This window comes from Mercenaria mercenaria, unplaced genomic scaffold (assembly GCF_021730395.1).
Source record: "Mercenaria mercenaria strain notata unplaced genomic scaffold, MADL_Memer_1 contig_692, whole genome shotgun sequence".
In the NCBI taxonomy this organism is placed as follows: Eukaryota; Metazoa; Mollusca; class Bivalvia; order Venerida; family Veneridae; genus Mercenaria; species Mercenaria mercenaria.
The window spans coordinates 26,668-48,717 of record NW_026463584.1 but is presented as its reverse complement, the minus strand read 5'-3'; the positions used below and the strand labels follow the sequence as shown (position 1 = coordinate 48,717).

General features: G+C 35.5%; 1 protein-coding gene across 1 annotated transcript in view; it reads left to right on the top strand.

The window, feature by feature from the left end:
* Nucleotides 1-1,629: 1,629 nt before the first annotated feature.
* The window catches only part of LOC128554731 (uncharacterized), a gene marked incomplete at its 3' end in the record, with an annotated part of 36,087 nt that continues 15,666 nt past the window's right edge, over nucleotides 1,630-22,050 (top strand). Inside the window, exons 1-4 of the mRNA XM_053536044.1 lie at nucleotides 1,630-1,731; nucleotides 14,077-14,754; nucleotides 15,346-15,433; nucleotides 17,082-17,257. Coding sequence (XP_053392019.1) covers nucleotides 14,660-14,754; nucleotides 15,346-15,433; nucleotides 17,082-17,257 — 359 coding nt within the window. The remainder of the gene's footprint in view (nucleotides 1,732-14,076; nucleotides 14,755-15,345; nucleotides 15,434-17,081; nucleotides 17,258-22,050) is intronic.

The window sequence follows — 22,050 nt, the reverse complement described above, 5'->3', positions numbered from 1 at the left end:
GGTGGCTTTGTTATCAGGTCCCGCAGCTTTGTCTGGTTTCGGATTTGATAGCAGTTTCAACAGCCCCGTTATGTCTGTCATAGTAGGGAATTTTTCAGTTTGTTAGTTTATAAATATGAAACAAGAAGGATTTGAAAGTATGAATTAATGATTTTATTCCTAGTTCTCTTTCTGCTTCTTATTTTCTAACAATGATCGTTTATTGTCCAACAGTGGTAATTCTGATAAGTGTCACTCAGTGTCAACAGGGTACATTGGTATATTTAAACCAAAGCATGTATACATCCCCTATCAGCCTAAATTGGATTTGAAAAATGTATGCAATATTTGGAGACAGCTTCATAACCAGATTAGAAGACTTTAATAGAGGTGATGGATATAAATGTAATTTCTTGGAGTCTCAGTAATGTCAACGACACGAAAATTTCATAACAAATTTGAAGAAATGCTAAGGGACAGACCAAGGTAAATACATATAAAGACAATAGTTTATGCACGAAGCGGGACCTTTATCTTATCAGGAACAGTATACACTACATTAATTTCACGTTCAAATGGTTGATATTCTTTTTATAACAGTCAATTATACGACGTCATGTCGCGACATCACTTCCAGTTTAAGCTATCCGAACACAAATAGGTAACATTCCGGTGTAAGTAACATTGGTAACTATAAATTAGAAAATCGACCTATAACATATATATTGTCAATTAATTTCTGTATTTTCTTTTTCAGTGGACAATACACATTAAAATGATACCAAACTTATATGCGCTTACCAGGCATCAATATTTGATATATTTTAACAGCACTGTTATAAAGAACTTGCTTATTTGTGGAATTTGAGACCTAAGTGCACGGGTCTCGTGATAACTGCCACAGTTTACTTAATAATCGTTCCTAAAAAAATTGATTCCATTGCGCACTCTACCTTCTAATTTGTAGTTTTATGTCATGTGACTAAGTATGCATCAGGATTGCTGCTACTGATCACAATACATACTTGCAAAAATATTTTCATTTTACTTATATTTTTCTCATTGATCTTTTAATACAGATATTTGTTTTTTTCTTTAGTTCAGCTTATTTGTTCTTTTATGTTTGTATGAGGGAAGAGTGCTAATCAGTTCACAGCAAATCTGATTTGAGGTGATACCTGTATTAAGACATTTTTTGTGTCATTTTTTCACTGTCAGCTCTTATTTCTCGGTTTCTTTTTAATCTGTTTTTAGACCATTGGTCTTGATTAGCATTGTCCTCTCATCTCTTAATATGTTCTGTAAATAGATAGTTATTTCCAATCTATGATTTTTGTGAATGTGCTAATGCTTTTTAACCAGAAGCTTATGCTTATAATTTTGCTTTCTCTCCCTATATAGATTGTTTGTTTTGTATGTTAAATGATAGTCTTGTTTTGTTGGAAAATTGCTTGTATTAGCTAGTGTTAAAATGTTTGTTAAAACCGACGTGAAATAAAGATTATCTTATCCAAAGAAGTATAAAATATTTTTATAGCTTTTTGTCTTATCTTATCCATTGCGCACTTTACCTCCATTGCGCACTATAGGCGTACCGGTAAATCTTTCTCCGCGTTTCCGCATATCTTTCCGGTAAATAGAACCGGTCAATACCGGTCTCTTCCTCTTCCTTCCGACGACGAGAAATGCGATGCGTAGTTAGTATCTTTAGGGTAAATTTGAGAAGGAAATACGTTTTCTTTGTTTCTGAAGGTATGACATTTCATTACTTGCAATGTTTCACATCATTTCTTATTGAAGGAGTGCGAATTTTAGGGCTTTTTTTTCCATTTGTCACACGGGGCCGAATATAGGCCCCATGAAATTTCCCTATGCCAAAAATGCTCCATTTTTCCCAATTTGAAACAAAAAATTCCCAATGCAAAGAAAAAACTCCCAACTGAACATATCAATTTTTGATTATTCGAAGTAATTTCTTGCATAGTAAGTTTTGTTCGTTAATTAATGAAATTTATGTTGGAAAAACCAACAAATTTATCGTTTCTATTTTTAGTCATACTCTCGGCAAAATTTAATACATGATTCTGCCTGAAAATTGTATGTTTTGTAAGTAAAAACATCTCAAAACACATAAACACTAATTAAAGCACCAAAAGCTTGTGGACAAGATATATTTACACCATTAAAATCAAATGTCACATATTTTCGCGACCCAATTTCTTCATTCTTAACTCGGAGGCTCCTGTGAATTTAGATAGACCCAACGTCGACATAAATATCAGCGTATTCATGAAATATATATGCAAGCAATTAGACGGGACATTTATTAGTACGCATTCCTCATTTGAACTGGTATCAAGTCAAAACGTTCCCTAGTCAAAACACCCCCCATTTTGGTCAAAACGTCCCCCATTCAGTTTAGAATTTTGTCAAAACACCCCCCTAATATTTTTTTGTATTATTTTTAATTCTTTTTAATTAATTCATATATTTTATTATTTTTAAATTTGAAACTTATGGATTATGTACTGATAATAAACAAAATTGATTTATTAGCACCTAAAATAATGCAATCAACACCTATCAACTATATATATGGTTGTGCTTTAATTGAGCTGTGGGCTTAATATTAGTAGGTGTCATAAACCCATTAATCACCAGTAATAAGGTGTGAACATTTGTGAAGGGAAAACCTTTTCTTCTATACAATCATAAATTGTATAGAATGAACAAAATGCTGGGTAAAATAATAGGAGTACGGTGACTGAAATATCATGGATTTCTTGTTTCAAGTGAAATATTATCTCTATCTCAGAATGCAGGCATGTCCCGCCACCAAAATTTCGTCAGCAATTTTCAGCATATGGGTATCCGAGTAAAAAGGTAATCATATCTCAGTTCGTAAATGTTTATTTTATCATTCTGAGCAATATTTTGTTCAAATAAAAAGAAAAAAGTATCTCTTTAGGTCAAAGGGAAATAACTAACAGGGCCTTTGATTGGTTGAAAAAGTATATGGTATTCCGAGACAAATATTTAAGATGTAAAGTGGTCTCTCATTGGTGAAATATCTGTTGAATATGTTTGAAAACTGTTTAATTTCTTAAATTGAAGTTCTAAGCCATGATTAATGGAGGAAAAAATATTTGAAGTGTATTTTGTTTGAAAATTTTGCTCGTTATAGTGATTTGGTATTTTCATGAAATGTAAACAAAAATTCACTGCCGGACTGGGGGTTACTGACTTGCGGGTGAAAAAAGTGCACAAAAATGATGGTCAACATGTATATTTCTGGCTGTTTTCTTTTAGGTCTTGAATAGTTCTTTCACCCTGGGTAGGTGGCATCAAAAGTTTAAATGTTAGGAAAGGGCTATAACCCAAAACATTACAATGTAAGTCTATGGGAAAACTGTTACTTCCCTTTGACCTGAACACACACACACACTACTGTTGTGACTGACCTGAAAACTTAATTCAGTAGTGTAAACAAAAGATTCAACATGACAAATGAAGAGTATTAGGGATTTTTCTACTATCTCTCTAAAAATGACAGGGTGCTGCTAAAAAGGGGCAGGGTGCATTTTGCAAGTTGCGCACCATTGTCCCCCCCCCCCCCCCCCAATTTGTTTTATATAAAAATTTATATATATTTTATTTTTTATTTTAGATCTATATTTTAATATTTTGTATTAAATATAAAAATGTTCAGTCATATATTACTCAAAATCAATTTTATTAACACCTAAATGGATTTAATCAACACCTTTACAGTACACATGTATATAGCTGTGCATTAATTCAATACTTGAGCTGTATATTAAGGCAATGTACAAGTACCAGGTGTCATAAACCCATTAATCACCAGTTACAAGGTGTGGACAGTTGAGAAAGGATTATCTTTTTCTCAGCACAATCAACATTTGCTGCAAATTTAATTATACAGATACGAATATGAATTTTATCAAGTATAAAACATCTTACATTTGTTTACAGTCAATAAAATAGTACAATACAGTGAGAAAATAACATAATTGAGCCGCGCCATGAGAAAGCCAACATAGTGGGTTTGCGACCAGCATGGATCCAGACAAGCCTGCGCATCTGCAGTCTGGTCAGGATCCATGCTGTTCGCTTTTAAAGCCTATTGGAATTGGAGAAACTGTTAGCGAACAGCATGGATCCTGACCAGACTGCGCGGATGCGCAGGGTGGTCTGGATCCATGCTGGTTGCAAACCCACTATGTTGGTTTTCTCATGGCGCGGCTCATATTATCTCAGCTATTTCCAAGGAGTACATGAATCAACTGGAACATTATAAAGTAATTTTCAAAGGCTATACTAAGATATTTTTATGCCCCCCTTCGAAGAAGGAGGGGTATATTGTTTTGCAGATGTCGGTTTGACGGTCGATTATTATTGTAGACCAATCCGTTTCCGGATGTTAACTCAAGAATGCTTGGGCCTAGGATCATGAAAGTTGATAGGGAGGTTGGTCATCACCACCAGATGACCCCTATTGATTTTGAGGTCAGTATATCAAAGGTCAAGGTCACAATGACCCTGAACAGTAAAACGGTTTCCGGATGATAACTAAAGAACGCTTGGGCCTAGGATCATGATTGTTAATTGGGAGGTTGGTCATGACCAGCAGATGACCCCTATTGATTTTGAGGTCAGTATGTCAAAGGTCAAAGTCACAGTGACCAGGAACAGTAAAATGGTTTCCGGGCAATAACTCAAGAACGCTTAGGCTTATTGTCAAGAAAATTGATAGTGAGGTTGGCCATGACCAGTAGATGACTAATTGATTTTGAGGTCAAAGGTCAAGGTCACATTTGCCAGGAACAGTAAAATGGTTTCTGATCTTCTTGTCCAAAACCACAGGGCCTAGGGCTTTGCTATTTGGTATGTAGCAAAATCTAGTGGTCCTCTAGCAAGATTGTTCAGATAATTTCCCTGGGGTCGAATATGGCCCCACCCTGGCAGGGCTTTTTCAGCTTGTCTCACGGGGCCGATATTCGGCCTCTTTCCCAATGCCAAATATGCTCATTTTTCCCAATCTGGAGCAAAAAATTCCAAATCCAAAGAAATTTTTTCTCAACTGAAATCAATTATTTTTTGTTATTCAAAGAAAATTCTTGCATAGTAAGTTTTGTTTGCCAAGAAAATCAAACAAAATGTTGGAAAAAACAACTTGTTTCTATTTTTAGTAACATGATGTCTGCAATCTTGGCAAAAATTGAATACAAGATTTTGCTTAATTAATAAATGTATGATTTGTGCGCAAAAACTCTCAAAATGCAAGAAAAGATCAATATTAATTGAATAAAGAACCCAAAACGTGTTGACAGATCAGTTCTTATACCATTAAAATCAATTGTCACGTTTTTTCACTCGAACATACACCCATTTTGTCACTCTACTTTTTGTAAAATTTTGTTACGATCGTGGTGAAAACATACTGTAAACAAAAGTTTGCTGTTTTTTTGTTTTTTTTTGGCAATATTGGAAAACAATCCTAAACAAATAAATTCTCAAAATTTCTCAAGGGGACACTTTATATTTTTAATTCATTTGAATGTCTAACAGTAAAACTTGATAATTATTTGTTAGGAATCATTTGATTTTTTTTCGATACATTTTTCCAATTCTGACAATTTACCGCATTAAAAATTCCCAATTTGACCAGGGGCCTTTTTCCCAAAAAAAACCCTGAAAAAGCCCTGCCCGGGAGTCACATGGTTTATATAGACTTTTATAGGAAAAAACTTTGAAAAATCTCTTGTCCAAAACCACAGGTCCCAGGGCTTTGATATTTTGTGTATGACATCATCTAGTGGTCCTCTACTAAGATTGTCCAAATGATTCCCCTAGGGTCAAATATGGCCCCGCCCTGGGGGTCACATGGTTTACATAGACTTATGTAGGGAAAAACTTTGAAAATCTTCTTGTCCAAACCACAAAGACTAGGGCTTTGATATTTGTAATGTAGCATCATCTGGTGGTTCTCTGCCAAGTTTGTTCAAATTATCCCTCTAGGATCAAATATGGCCCCACCCCAGGGGTCACATGGTTCATATAGACTTATATAGGGAAAAACTTAGAATCTTCATGTCTATAACCTACATCATTCAAATTTGGACCACATGTATTGTTTTAAGTGGCAAGACGAACCTTGACATGAGTTGACCTTGATCTTGACCTAGTGACCTACTTTCACATTTCTGTAGCTACAGCCTTCAAATTTGGACCACATGCATAGGTTTGTGTTCCGAAACAAACTTTGACCTTGTTATTGACCTAGTGACCTACTTTCACATTTTTGAAGGTACAGGCTTCAAATTTGGACCACATGCATATTTTTGTGTTCCAAAATAAAATTTGACCTTGATTTTGACCTAGTGACCTACTTTCACATTTCTGAAGCTACAGCCTTCAAATTTGGCCCACATGCTTATGTAAACACTAACATTGTTTAACAAGACAGTTATCATTTTGTTTTTAGTATATCTGCTATATTTGTTTCCAATTGAATATATAAGCATAATAAATACGGAAAAGTTTTCATTTGGCATGGAAATTGGGCAGAAGTCAGGGAAAAGTCTAGAGAAATTTGGTAACAGAGGTCGAGAGCCGAAGAATCAATTTGTAAAAAAGCAGAAATAGTGAAAGTAAAAAGCAAAGACCGTTTCTTCAATTTTGGCTAAACTATGCATTTTTACAAATCTTTCAGTTAGCACTATAATATATTCTGTATCCACATAAAAAATTACAGTTTGTCAGTCATTAAGTATGTTAAGCACAATCATTTAAGAATTTTAACAGAAGAATTAAAATTGACTGTAGATCTTCCGTATTATAAGTAAACGGGTAAACAGTAACAACAGAAAAAAACTAGTGTCCAGTACAAAAGATCAACATTGAGTAACTTAGTGTTGAATAAATTTGAATATCAATGGGTGGTGAATTTTGTTAAAAGTAAAAGACCATTTTAATTAATAGCATGATTTGTAAGCCACTGAGTCTCTTAGCTTTAACATGTATTAATACTGTCGAATCCAGCTACCAGAGAAAACCTGAAAGATTAAGAGATGCAGAAAAAATGAAAACAAATCGAAATATTTCAGATGGATATTAGGACATATTTCGCATGATGACATATCTTTACGTCTAGTGTTGGGCTATAAAAAATAGAAAATTAAACAAAATACTACTGTTGTACAATAACATTTAGTTATCATTATAACAAAAAGGCGGTTACCAGTGCTTGACTGATGTGGAGAATGGAGGCCAAGTTAATTTATATTCTCTGCTTTGTGGGAATGCTGTAAAAGGAATGCCTTTCATATATTTGATTGATGAAGCAAATTTGTGACACAAAACCGATTAACATTTCCATGTATACTAATTTCCAAAGAGTATTATATGAAAAAGAGCGATAGTATCGTAGTGCGAGATATGGGATAAATGACCTGTTAATTACTTGTTAATAACTAATTTCGCTCGTGATGAAATAATGCACGGAGGGGCACCTGGGGTCTTCCTCCACCATTAAAGCTGGAAAGTTGCCATATGACCTATCATGTGTCTGTGCGACGTTAAATCCAAAAAAAAAAAAAAAAAAAAAAGTAATTTCTTTGATTCATTAGCTGTTTGTTTCCGATAATGCAATTGTAACAATTAAATTTTATAACAAAACACAACAATTTTTATTTTAATTCATTTCAATTTAAAAAAAAAACACTGTAAACATTACTTTTTAGCTCACCTCATCTACTTTCTAGTTCTAGGAAACACCTGTCATATACATTGTATTCTCGATCAGTATTTTGAAACTTATATTTTTACCATTTCTGTTAAAATCACTGTTGAAAAACCGTATCACTGCAAAAAGATATAATTTGGAAATAGTACATGTTTTATAAAAATGGAATTTAACATTATTTTTAGAAGAATTTCTAAATTTAAACAACAGGTATGCACAAATGATATGGTTGCTTAGCAACTTGTGGGACAATTAAAATAATTCGAAAACACCCCAACTGCTATGCATTTTTATAACCGAACCATATCAATATCAAAAGGCTATAGCCTGAACTTATTTTGAAAGTTAACACTTTTCTTCTAAAATATTTTCCTTACAATTAGCCCTGATTTATATTTAAGAAAATAAAAATGTGTTTCAGTTCTTTTTCGTACTGCCTATTGCTTCTTTACGTAGTCCACATTGCTAACAGTGGAAATCATGCAGATTAGTGTCATCAAGGCTTAACTTAAAAAATGCAGTTTTTAAAGTAAAATTTTCATTTTGTTATGCAGAACTTATTTTACAGAACACATATTTTACATCATAATTATAATATTGATCATTTTCTAGCAAAGTTCGGCAAAAAAAAGTCTAAAAAATGGGGGACGAAATAACCAATTTGAAATTGTCAAGGGGCGCAAAATGACCAAAATGGGGACGAGTTGACTGGGGGACGAGGCTCTTCTAGCATAATTTAATGAAATATTATGTACAATGCATCACTACATTTTGTAAAAGAAATCAATGGCTGAGATATATTACATTGTAATTACTTGGAATTACTGAATTATGGAATTTTACATGCAGTAAAACTTCAGTAAATATTGATCTTGTTTGGTAAAATTAAAACAATTATAAACAACATTTTAACTTAATGAAAGAACTTTTAATTAAATTACCAATGATAAATTCTGGTAACACCGATTGATTATGTAACATACACACTACATTGACAATACATACCATAACGGGCCGCATTGTTTATAAAATCCGATCGTGCGAATATTTTTCGTCTAAATTCAGTGCGTGGTTAGATCTTCGGTGCTTTCAGTAAGACAATATGTTCAATGGATGTGTAAAATAGGTTTCTTTGTCCATTGTTGATATTTAAGTGTCGCTATCGTTTCTATCACTTCCGCTACAAACTTGTAAAACCTTCTGCAAGATATTTTGCGGAAATCCCTGATGGGAAATTAAAAAATTTGATAAAATATCAGACTGTATGAAATGTCAAAATCTTCCAATATTGAAGTCCGATGTTTATTTATAGAACTAGGGAAAACCTAGCTAAAAATTTAAGCTTCAGAGATTTATGGATCTCTGATACTACAGAAATAATACAGAAACACTTCATGATACAAACCTCAGTCATATGGTAAACTTGCCAACAAGAGAAAAACATCTTGGACCTCTTTCTCACAATAAATCCTACACTGGTTAACCATATTAACATTATACCTAGCATCAGTGATCATAACATTGTGGCAGTCTACAGGATTAGATCCCCTTGGGGCTATTTCTACAGAATGGGACTATTTCTACAGAATGAATAACATAAATGTCACCTTTTTATGACAGTTTAGTTGCACGCATTCATTTCGTAGAGCTGATACCATGATGCCTAAATTATTTTGAAAAGGATTACATTGTCACAGGCAGGGTTGGCCTGTATTTCCCAGGGGCGGGAATTTCCACCGGTATTTACCAGGAATTCCCATCCTGGAAAATACTCCTAAAATTGCAAAAAGTGGGAAATAGAGGGAAATTCTGCAAAAATGACAAAATTCAAAAGAAAATTATGTTTACAGTGACAAAAACATCGGTTATCTGAGTGATGATTAATATTTAAATGAACATATAGTAGGCCTGCCTACAAGTACTTACCAGCACATATATATATTAATTTATTAACAGTTCACTGTTGAGAAATGGACTAATTCAACAGTCGTTCTGCATATCACCGACAGTTGTCCATTTTCCCAGGAAAGCACTACGTTGCAACTTTGAATGCTGTTGTATTTTCATCAAAATAACTTCTAAACTTTGGAAATAATACAGGCCAGAATCTTTCATGGGCGCAGCCATTAAACGTTTCGTTAGACTTAGGCGTCACGGTATCAACTCTATGGAATAAATGTGACTGTGTAACTGACTTTGTAAGTTCAATTTGTTAGAGTGACAATGTAATTCATTCTGTAGAGTTGATACTATGACTACTCATAGATAAGAATGGACCTGAAGAATGTTGCAAAGTCCACCATCGTTGTCTTTATATAACAATGCGCACTTAAAAAGTTTTCCACTGGTAGGGGACTTCTGTATTGCCACTCGGTCACTTGTTTCTCCAGATTTTATGCTAAATAAGTTTAAAGCATCTATTAACAAGTCAAATATATTACATGTACCAATGGAGTGGTGCACTTTAAAGCGCCCAATTCAGCTAAAAACATGTACTAAGCTACGTCTTTCAAACTATATGTGATAGAATTATAAAATTAAGTTTATAGGTAAGGTATAATATAGACATAAATGTTTGGATGAAATTTCATGATGAAAATCAAAATTCAGTTTGTATGGCAAGCTGAAGTAGTCAAAAATTAGCCCTTTTTGCATGTAATGGGTTAGCATCTAAGATTTCATCATTTTTATGCCCCCGAAGGTGGGCATATAGACTAGCCACTAGACTGATAATAATATATTTCTACATTTTTCCTTTTTTGATGAATTTAATTTCCTAGAGACAAAAGCCAGTCTATTTTAGAGATCATAGAATATAGACTGGCTCAGTTCACTACATTTAATCATAAAAATGTAAAAAAGATAAATCATCGTCTAGGAGCTAGTCTAGTGGGCATATTGATAATCGCACTGTCTGTCCATCCCTGCGTCAGTGTAAATTCTTGTCTGGGCTGTAACTCTGCCATCCATAAAGGAATTTTGAAATAGCTTGCAGGGTTCTAGCCAGGATTTTCTGAAGGCATGTTGCAGAAGGATATTTTTTGACGAGGAAAGGGGTGGGTGCGGGAGGGGTGTCCCCTCCTGCATGGGGGGTATGGGGGTCACCCCAGAAAATTTTGTGTTACTACAACTCATTTTGGTGCATTCTGGTGCATTTCAGAGTGAAAAACATAGTGGTATTTTCAGTGATTAATAAGCATCATTTACATGTACAACAAGAAAAGATATTAGGTCATGAAAATCCTATGGAGTTATTTGCTGAATGACAATTAAAAGTTCATCAATTTTAAGTTGCTAAAAATGTTCATTTACTATTTATTGTACATAAAACAACACAATTTTAGCACTGCACACAGATCTATTTGTATTTTAAAGTTTATGTCTTCTATTTCTGCGGAGTTTATTTGCTGAAAACTTTTCCATTTTAAGTTTTTGAAAATGTCAACTGTTTGTTGTACATATGTATGTAAAACAACACAGTCTGAGACTGTCATCCAGGGAAACGCTGGTTTCCATTTTGGATCAATGCCCGATTTCCTTTGGCCATTTGGCGTGGCTGGGAGGGATTCTGAAATTGTGACCGGGGCCTCCGTGGCTGAGTGGTTAAGGTCGCTGGCTTCATATCACTTGCCCCTCATCGATGTGGGTTCGAGCCTCACTCGGGGTGTTGAATTCTTCATGTGAGGAAGCCATCCAGCTGGCTTACGGAAGGTCGGTGGTTCTACCAAAGTGTCCGTTCGTGATGAAATAATGCACGGAGGGTATTTCAAACTTTTCTCTACAAATTCTATTTTGAAAGTGACGACAGAAAACATTAATTCTTGCATTGTCTTTTCGATATTCCGCCCGAGAAAACACATTTCATACATGTGAAAAACATTAATATTACGGCGATAATTGTTCAAAAGCATTTTACCGTGTTGCACAATTTTTTACTTAATTCCTTACATTGTCTTTCCTTGATTGCGAAAAACATTCGGACGATAATTGTTGAATCATCCGTCATTATATCTAATGACATGTATAATCTTAAAACTTGCGAAAACAGTCACTTTCATGTACACATCACAAGATACCGCCTGTCAAAGGATTTAAAGGCGGAGCTACGATGAAATTTACGTCACACGTTCCACATATAGGAAGCTGTCATTGGTTTATCGGTTATCTTAACTGGCATCGCTTTACCTAAACTATCGGGAGCACGTGGAAGCTTTTCGAATACACTATCGAATTAATCGGGGTGTTTATTGGGATGATTTTATGACATGTTGCTTCGGCAATTAAGGGATGACGGGGGAAATAAGGGATGTCGAATATACAACTCAAAGTCTGAAGGCATGTCGCACGCGACAGGCGATAATAGCCTGGCGAGAACCCTGGCTTGGCATAAATGTTCACCATAATGAGACGACATGTTGTGCGCAAGACCCAGACCCCTAGCTTCAAGGTCAAGGTCACACTTAGAGATCAAAGGTTAAAACAGGGTCTGTTTCATGTCCGGTCCATAACTCTGCCATCCACGAAGGGATTTTAAAATAACTTTGCACATATGGTCACAAAACTCACAATAATGAGACGACATGTCGTGCGCAAAATCCAGACCCTAAGCTCCAAGGTCAAGTTCGCACTTAGTTGTCTAAGGTTAACAGGGTATGTTTTGTGTCCTGTCCATAGCTCTGCCATCCATGAAGGAATTTTGAAATAACTTGACATAAATGTTACCGTAATGAGATGAAATGTCATGCGCAAGACCCAGTTCCCTAGCTCCAAGGTCAAGGTCAAACTTAGAAGTCAAAGGTTAACCTCTGTTTGGTGTTCAGTTCATAAGTCTGCCATTCATCAAGGGATTTTGAAATTACTTGGCATAATTGTTCTCCATAATGAGACAACATGTCCTGCGCAAGATCCAGACCCCTAGCTCTAAGGTCAAGGTCACACTTAGAGGTTAAAGGTTAAAATGGTCTGTTTCTTGTCTTGTCAACAATTCTGCCATCGATGAAGGGATTTTAAAATTACTTGGCATAAATGCTCAGGGGGCATTTGTCACTAATAGTGACAGCTGTTGTTTTAAGCTGTCTTACTAATACACTTTTGAATTAATCACCTTAAAACTATTGTATTTTGTTAAAGAAAAATGCCTTAACTTTCATTTGATATAGATGTATAACATAAAATTTAATACTAATTCAATTCAATTTTTATGCCCCCGGCATCTACTGATGCAGGAGGCATATAGTGATTGTCCTGTCCATCCGTCCATACGAGGTTAACCAAATGGGACCGTTTCGTCTAGCATCAATACCGCTTACCAGAATGAATTGATACTAATACAGATGTAACCTGTGACCATTCCTCATCTTCAGACATCACCTGACCTCAGTTTGACCTTGACCTCATTTTGGACTTAGGTTGTTTTATATGGGCCATCTCTTGGTTAACCAAATGGGACCGTTTCGTCTAGCATCAATACCGCTTACAAGAATGAATTGATACTAATACAGATGTAACCTGTGACCATTCCTCATCTTCAAACATCACCTGACCTCAGTTTGACCTTGACCTCGTTTTGGACTTAGGTTGCTTTGTATCAACAAGGATGCCACCGGGGGCATCAAGCATTTATTGAACGCAGCTCCTTGTTTCAATATTTAAGTGTTGTAAATAAATGTAATAAAGAAAAATAAAAAATATCAATTTAACGCATTTAATACATTCTTTTGGTGGTGTCTGTGATTGCTTATTTAATTGTTAGTTCACCTATTAGAAATGTGCATTTTAGAAATGCTGTTGTTGTAACCCTTTTGTCAGCATGGTGTCCATGTTATAAAGTTTTTATTAAATGCAAGTCAGTTTCACAGAAACTTGCTGTGAAATCTCTTTAATTTCATGGACGCGCAATTCCATGGTTTTGGCCGAAACAGTTATTTTATGGAGATAAAAATTCATAGATTTCAACTTTTGAACATAGAATGGGAGTTACACTTGTTCATTTTCAATTAATTTCATGGATTGACTCAACTATTAAATCCACAAAAATTAGTCCCCACAAGCATTGATGATTTCACAGCACTCGACAGAATGCTGTCAAACTCCACACATCTTTGAGATCATGAGATGATTTCACAGGGCAGGTTACATAACTCTGGCTTACATTTTGCTGAAATAACGTTCTATGTTGACTCTACAAAGGTAGACGCGTTTCTAGACCAGTTTCTTAGTAACTAGTATACCTTTATAGAGCAACAGCCTCTGCACAACAACTTCAGTCATGTTGTTCTTGAGGCCGCATTGTAGTTAACATTAAGGTTGTATGATACTGTCTTTTATTTCAGATGTACTGATGCTTCTGCCCTGATTGTATGGTGTGTCTTTCCATGGTTGCCAACATTTGACATTGTATCAGGGACGGCAAATTCAATTGTCCGTATTGCCCAGGTTGTCCCAAAGCTTTTACGGACAAGTGAAATTTGACCAGAATTTACTATATAGCTATCATACGGACAAGTAAAAAAATAGCAAATGACAAAAACAGATAAGCAAGTCAAAATCAGATTTCGCCGCACCTGTGTATGGTGTCTTTCCGTTGTTACCAACATTTGACATTGTATGGTGTCTTTCCATGGTTGCCAACATTTGACATTGTATGGTGTCTTTCCATGGTTGCCAACATTTGACATTGTATGGTGTGTCTTTCCATGGTTGCCAACATTTGACATTGTATGATGTTCTACATGCAAACAGTTTTTAACCCAGGGACTGGTCTGTAAAGAGCAGATTGTGAGGGGATTCACAATTGGTATTATGAGAATTTAACAGCAAAGACATAACAGATTAAGAAGAAAACTACCTGCCTTCTGGTTTAAATCATCTACTTCAGAAACTTGTTGTTCACCACCCTTTTGACAGTGCTGGGTAATGGCATATTTACAAATGAGAGAGGACTGCAGGGTATTGCATCAGAAGCCTTATGGGAAATTATTTTGGAACTCCAATTACAATTTGGACTTGAGGTGAGATGGAGCTCTTTGTTGGCATAAAAGCTGAAAATTTGATAGTTAGAGCTGTTGGTTAAACATTGTTGATGTGATCAAAACTACATTGTATCAGTTAAAATACAAATATACACAATTTTTAATGTATTTTTATCAGGCATGTTGACAGTTGTAAGTTGAGTACCTCTGCCAAAATGTTTTGAGGTTTAAAATTCAAGTTCATCTATAGATTACCTTAAGGTCTTTACATTAGATGCTGCAGTCTTTACATTAATCTGGTGTGGGAAGACAATAAAAAAGAAAAACATCCAATGGGTTTTCCTTTATATATATTTTTGTCTACCAACCGGTTTCATCTACAATCTTCAGGGCAGACATATAAAATGTTCTCCAGTACATGATCAGATGTAATGTAACACCAATGTATAATCTCCCATAAAAAGGTGCTAGGATTGTCAAGGTTGTACACTGACATAAATATTTCAGAGTTCGAGTTAGTCATTACTGTTCACTATTGTAATATCCACGAAACTGTATTTGAATTTGAATGTAGTTTTTAAGAGTTAAGAGATGGAAATCAGAACTGTATTGATTTGATTTTCTTTCTAGGCATGCATGTAAGAGGAGGCAGTTTGATGACACACTATGTGAAGATTTGAGTGAGGCCTGTTTTTGGGATTTGGGCATGAAAAACAAGGTACAGTATGTCTATTCCGTGTTGCTATTGACTTATTTAAGGAAGTTTGTTTTTGCATTCACATCCTTTGATGCTTTTTTCACCTTATTTTATTACAGATTTGGTCGTAGTAAAAAAAAAAATTCAAAATGTTGACTTCTGTATGCAAAAATAGAAGGGCGGTAATTCCAAAGTAATACTCGCACATCATGTACTGTACATGTAGGACTTCATTGGAAGAACATTGCAAGATGATCACTCAGTTTAGCCAACATTGGAAGAACATTGCAAGATGATCACTCAGTTTAGCCAACACATTTTAAATGTACTTTTAAACTAAAATCTGAAGTTTCGAGCATGTATATTATTATACCAGATTTATATAGCGCCAATGCATTCAAAGGCGCTTTACATTCAAGGGCAGCCTCACAGGGCATCATTCATCCTGTACCAGTACAAACACAGCATGACCTGACCTGAGCGGCAGAGTGGGAGAAAGCCCCCCAAACAGAGAAATCCATTAGATACAGGCTTAACCTAGCTCTTTGCGAATAGACATTCTGGTTTTTTGCCCAGTATGTAGCATTGATACACATGAAGCCGTCTCTACTGGGAAGAGCAAGTACTTGCCTCTTGTGTGGGAGACACTGAAGGGCATCTCAGAAATTTCCAGTGTAAGGACTGGGATTCGAACCCCCAGACCTCTAGAATGACAGTCAACCATGTTTCTACTAGACCAATGGGCCACATATACATGTAGTTTACCTGTTATGAGCAACTAGATTAAATTGTCAATATGTATATTATGCTTATTATTAGGGGTGCGTATCGGTCAAAATGTTCGATACGATATTTGTATCGATCCAGAATGATCGATATTTGATATATCATGATATTTTCTAACGGAATAATAGAGTAGAAAACCATATAGTAGTGCAATATGAACTTTATTACTAGTATTGATTAATAACTAGATAGGTTGTTTTGTTAAACTAATTTGTAAAAATTTTGTGTGATGAATCACCTGCAACAGATGGATGCATCGTACATTCAATCTTGTGCGCTCTTCGCAAGTGTGCTGTGAGGTTTGTAGTGTTTCCGCCCTTGCTAACAACGTTTTTGTTGCATAACTTGCAGTCTGCACCTCCAATAGTTTTATCAAAGTTCAACCAGACTTTACTTTTTGGTTTCGGCATGCTTATGATGGAGATTTATTCTTAATTTGTTCAGTACGCTTAGAATTTGTGGAAGAAAAAATCATCACCGCAAAAATTACCTACTTACGGGAAGAGTTCTGTTCCAGGTACCGTATACTTACATTTTTTCGATGCTGTTGAACGCTGATTGGCTGTCAGGTGTGACGTCGTAAAAAAGCATTTCCGGAGTAAACAAATTACGCTAACTGGAGGAGAACTATTACTGAGGCCATTTACCATGTAGTTTATTTGTTTTTGATCGATACAGGAACATTTGATCCGATGTATCGATTGAACCCTGAATACCGGTATTTCGATTACTGGTACGCACCCCTACTTATTATGTATCAATAGAGATTACTATGACGTGTACAAGTATTAAAATTGCAACCTCTCTAATATCTTGTACAAACTTGCTTCTGAAGTTCTTTACATTTTGATTCAATTCATCTTTACTTTTACTACCAACACAGTTGAAAGGTATTAATGGGATGCAAATGGAGCTACTCAAAATGATGTACCACAGTGTTACTGAGTGCTATGTGTATGTGTATATCAAGTGTTTAAGTTTCCAAGTCGTGATGGTCTACATTGCCTGTGTTGAGTTGCCAGTGAGACAGAATGATAGCGTTGAAAACATTCCACAAAGGTAATGTGTAGCTTAGTTGGTATTTCCTGATTAATTCAGCATAATATAAAACACTTGAAGGCAGAGGTGTTTAAGAAACTATTCAGGGTGTAATGCTTATAATTCTTGCATGCCAGACAGGATTTTCCTGTGTTTTGCCAGTGCTAGAGAAACTTGTCTTACAACCTGGGTGGTAAGATGACTTTTATGCTGTAATTTATGAATTAATGCATAAATTGGTACACTACTGTAACAATAATAAAGTAGTACTTTAAAGGAAAGCATTTGTTTTATTGGATTTCATATATCATTTGGAGAATATGGTATGCAAGAAAACTTAAAGAATATACTACTGGTAGAAGGTGTTGATGCAAATATTTTGCAGTTTGGTAACTGTTTTTGTAGAAATATATCGGAGCCAGGTTACCTTTTAAACAGTTACCCATGAACAAGATTTCAACCAGATAAATGTAAACATTCATATGGTAAAACATTGACTCTCAAGCCTATGTTACCTAGATTTGATTAGTGCCTAATTGCTCCTGGTGGAGCTAAAGAAAATTGTTTTTGTATGCAGATATTGTCTCTTAACATATTAGGCCTCTTTGGCCCAGTGGTTAAGGTAACCAACCTTGAATCACTTGCCAATCTCAACCATGTGTTTGAACCTTGTTTGGATGGTGGAATTCTTTTAAGGGATGAAGCCTTCTGGTTGATTTGCTGAAATCTTGGTTCTTCCAAAAGGTCCAAGCCTAAAACAGTGTCTTGAACCTTCACCAGTGATTTGAAATTTTCCATGTGGGTGTGACTTACAAAATAAAGGAAACTGGAAGAATGTGATATATAAGGTCTTTAACAGAAGTGCCCCATATTAACAGGTCACAGAAGTGCTGAGAACACTTGGATGAAAAATTATTTCCAAGATTTAGGTTGCAATATTACTAGGGATGGCAACAAATAGCATTTTTAGCTCGACTATTCGAAGAATAGTCTAGCTATTCTACTCACCCTGGCGTCGGCGTCGGCGTCACACCTTGGTAAAGTTTTTGCATGCAAGTACATACAGCCATCAATTAAAGGCATATAGCTTTGAAACTTATTTTATCTTTTTCTAGGTCAATTACCAACCTCTCTGGGTCAAGTCCCATAACTCTGACATGTATTTTGAGCAAATTATGCCCCCTTTTGGACTTAGAAAATTTTGGTTGAAGTTTTACATGCAAGTTACTATCTCCAAAACTAGTGCAGATATTGACTTGAAACTTCACGTGTGTCTTGGGGGTTATAAAACTAGTTGATAGCAGCAAGTCCCATAACTCTGACCTTCATTTTGGCCAAATTATGCCCCCTTTTGGACTTAGAAAATTCTGGTTAAAGTTTTGCGTGCAAGTACATACAGCTATTTCTAAAAGGCATATAGATTTTAAACTTATTTTTTCTTTTTCTAGATCAATTACCAACCTCACTGGGTCAAGTCCCATAACTGACATGTATTTTGGGAAAATTATGCCCCCTTTTAGACTTAGAAAATTTTGGTTAAAGTTTTACATGCAAGTTACTATCTCCAAAACTAATGCAGATATTGATTTGAAACTTCACATGTGTCTTTGTGGTTATAAAACTAGTTGATAGCAGCAAGTCCCATAACTCTGACCTTCATTTTGGCCAAATTATACCCCCTTTTGGACTTAGCAAATTCTGGTTAAAGTTTTGCGTGCAATTACATACAGCTTTTACTAAAAGGCATATAAATTTGAAACTTATTTTTTTCTTTTTCTAGATCAATTACTAACCTCACTGGATCAAGTTCCATAACTCTTACATGTATTTTGAGCAAATTATTCCCCTTTTTGGACTTAGAAAATCCTGGTTAAAGTTTTGCGTGCAAGTACATATAGCAATTACTAAAAGGCATATAGATTTGAAACTTTTTTTTCTTTTTCTAGATCAATTACCAACCTCACTGGGTCAAGTCCCATAACTCTGGCATGTATTTTGGGCAAATTATGCCCCCTTTTGGACTTTGAAAATTCTGGTTAAAGTTTTACATGCGAGTTTCTATCTCCAAAACTAATGCAGATATTGAATTAAAACTTCACATGTGCCTTCGGGGTTATAAAACTAGTTGATAGCAGCAAGTCCCATAACTGATATGCATTTTGGTCAAATTATGCCCCCTTTTGAACTTAAAACTCTTTTAATATTTAACCTTTTTGGGTAATATTTTCCTGCTTCTGGGACAATATTTCGAATAGTCGAGCTTGGCTGTCTTACGGACAGCTCTTGTTGGTATTCGAATACTCGGTCAACCTTCCGAATGAATATTCAAATATTTGATCATCAGCTGATCAACAGCCTACGTGTTTTTAGCTCACCTGTCACATAGTGACAAGGTGAGCTTTTGTGATCGCCCTTCGTCCGTCTTCCGTCGTCTGTGCGTCCGTGCGTGCGTCAACAATTTCTTGTCTGCACGATAGTGGTTTCATTTATGATTTTATTTTAACCAAACTTGCACACAACTTGTATCACCATAAGATCTCGGTTCCTTTCTTGAACCGGCCAGATCCCATCATGGGTTCCAGAGTTATGGCCCCTGAAAGGGCCAAATTTAGCTATTTTGACCTTGTCTGCACAATTGCAGCTTTATTTATGATTTGATTTTTACCAAACTTGCACACAACTAGTATCACCATAAGATCTTGGTTCCTTTCTTGAACTGGCCAGATTCAATTATGGGTTCCAGAGTTATGGCCCCTTAAAGGGCCAGAATTAGCTATGTTGACCTTGTCTGCACAATAGCAGCTTCATTTATGATTTGAATTTAACCAAACTTGCACACAACTTGTATCACCATAAAATCTTGGTTCCTTTCTTGAACTGGCGAGATTCCATCATGGGTTCCAGAGTGATGGCCCCTGAAAGGGCCAAAATTAGCTATTTTGACCTTGTCTGCACAATAGCAGCTTCATTTATGATTTGAATTTAATCAAACTTGCACAAAACTTGTGTCACCATAAGATCTCGATTCCTTTCTTGATCCGGCCAGATCCCACAATGGGTTCCAGAGTTATGGCCCCTGAAAGGGCCAAAATTAGCTATTTTGACCTTGTCTGCACAATAGCAGCTTCATTTATGATTTGATTTTAACCAAACTTGCACACAACTTGTATCACCACGAGATCTTGCTTCCTTACTTCAACTGGCCAGATTCCATCAAGGGTTCCAGAGTTATGACCCCTTAAAGGTCCAAAATTGACTATTTTGGCTTTTGCAGCCATATAGAGACTTCATTTATTGTTTTATTTGATGCAAACTTCCAAAATATCTTCAACAAGAATAAATCTTGGATTCCATGACAAATCAGATCCAATCGTAGGTTCCAGAGTTATTTTATATCTGATTACCTCCCCTGATTGTAATCAAAATGGATTTATATCAGTAAGTACTTATAGGACTTATTTGAAATTTCATTATTGTTATTAGTTGGACAGAGACAATCAGGGTAGATAACTATGGACTGGTTTTATTTCAAATTAAAATGGGTATATCTCCATAACTTATGAAGATACTGATCTGAAATTTCATTTATGTCAACAGATTTATTTGGCAGATCCTTCTTTTGTTCACTTACAATATTTATTTTTTTAATTACTTCCCTTTTACGTTACTATAAATAGCTTATTTTTAGTAACTTTTTTATTATTGGCCGTAGGGAAAAACCGAGACCATTTTTCTGTGGTACAACATGGATGGTACCTCCAATTTTTAGGTGTATTTTGACATGTCTATACCTTGTAAGATTTTTTTTTCTTTTTGGTTAAATTTCTTCCCTTTGTTGTTCCTGTCCTTTTAACTTTGATATTTTACTGAGGACCTTCTTGTCCTCAAGTGCAATGATAACAGGTGAGCGATATAGGGCCATCATGGCCCTCTTGTTCTACCATATTCAGCGACATGCATAATTCTACTTTCGTTTACAATTTAAGTAATTCAGACATTGACTAATTAAAACTAAGAAATTGTCCTCTTTGCTTGTTCATCTTTTAGTGTATAAAATATTCGTTATTTGCTTTTTATACGCCCGTTTGAAAAACAGGACGTACTATGGGAACGCCCCTGGTGGGCGGATTAGGGCGGCGTCCACAGACTTTGTCCGGAGCATATCTTCTTCATGCATGGAGGGATTTTGATGAAACTTTGCAGTTGTTCAGCATCATGAGACAGAGTGTCATGGGCAAGAACCAGGTCTTAAGGTCAAGGTCTCGCTTAGAGGTCAAAGGTCAAATTCAAGAATGACTGTCCGGAGCATATCTTCTTCATGCATGGAGGGATTTTGCTGTTGCTTTGCGCAATTGTTCACCATCATGAGACGGAGTGTCATGCGCAAGAACCAGGTCCCTAGGTCTAAGGTCAAGGTCACACTTAGATATCAAATATCAAATTCAAGAATGACTTTGTCCAGAGCATATCTTCTTCATGCATAGAGGGATTTTGATGTAATTCGGCACAATTGTATACCATCATGAGAGGAAGTGTCATGCGCAGGTCCCTTTAGGATTATTTCCCTTGGTTGTTACTATAAATAGCTTATTTTTTAACTTTTTCATTACTAGTCATAGGGAAAAATTGAGACCACTTTTCTGTAGTACAACAGGCCTGCTACATACATTTTTTTTGTTTCTTTTTTTGAAGATTTAACTTGTTACTTATAACTTATATTGTAACTTTTTTACAATTGACCGTAGGTATAAACCAAGACCACTTTTTTGTGGTACAACATAGATGGTACTTTCAAATTCTAGGATTATTTTAAG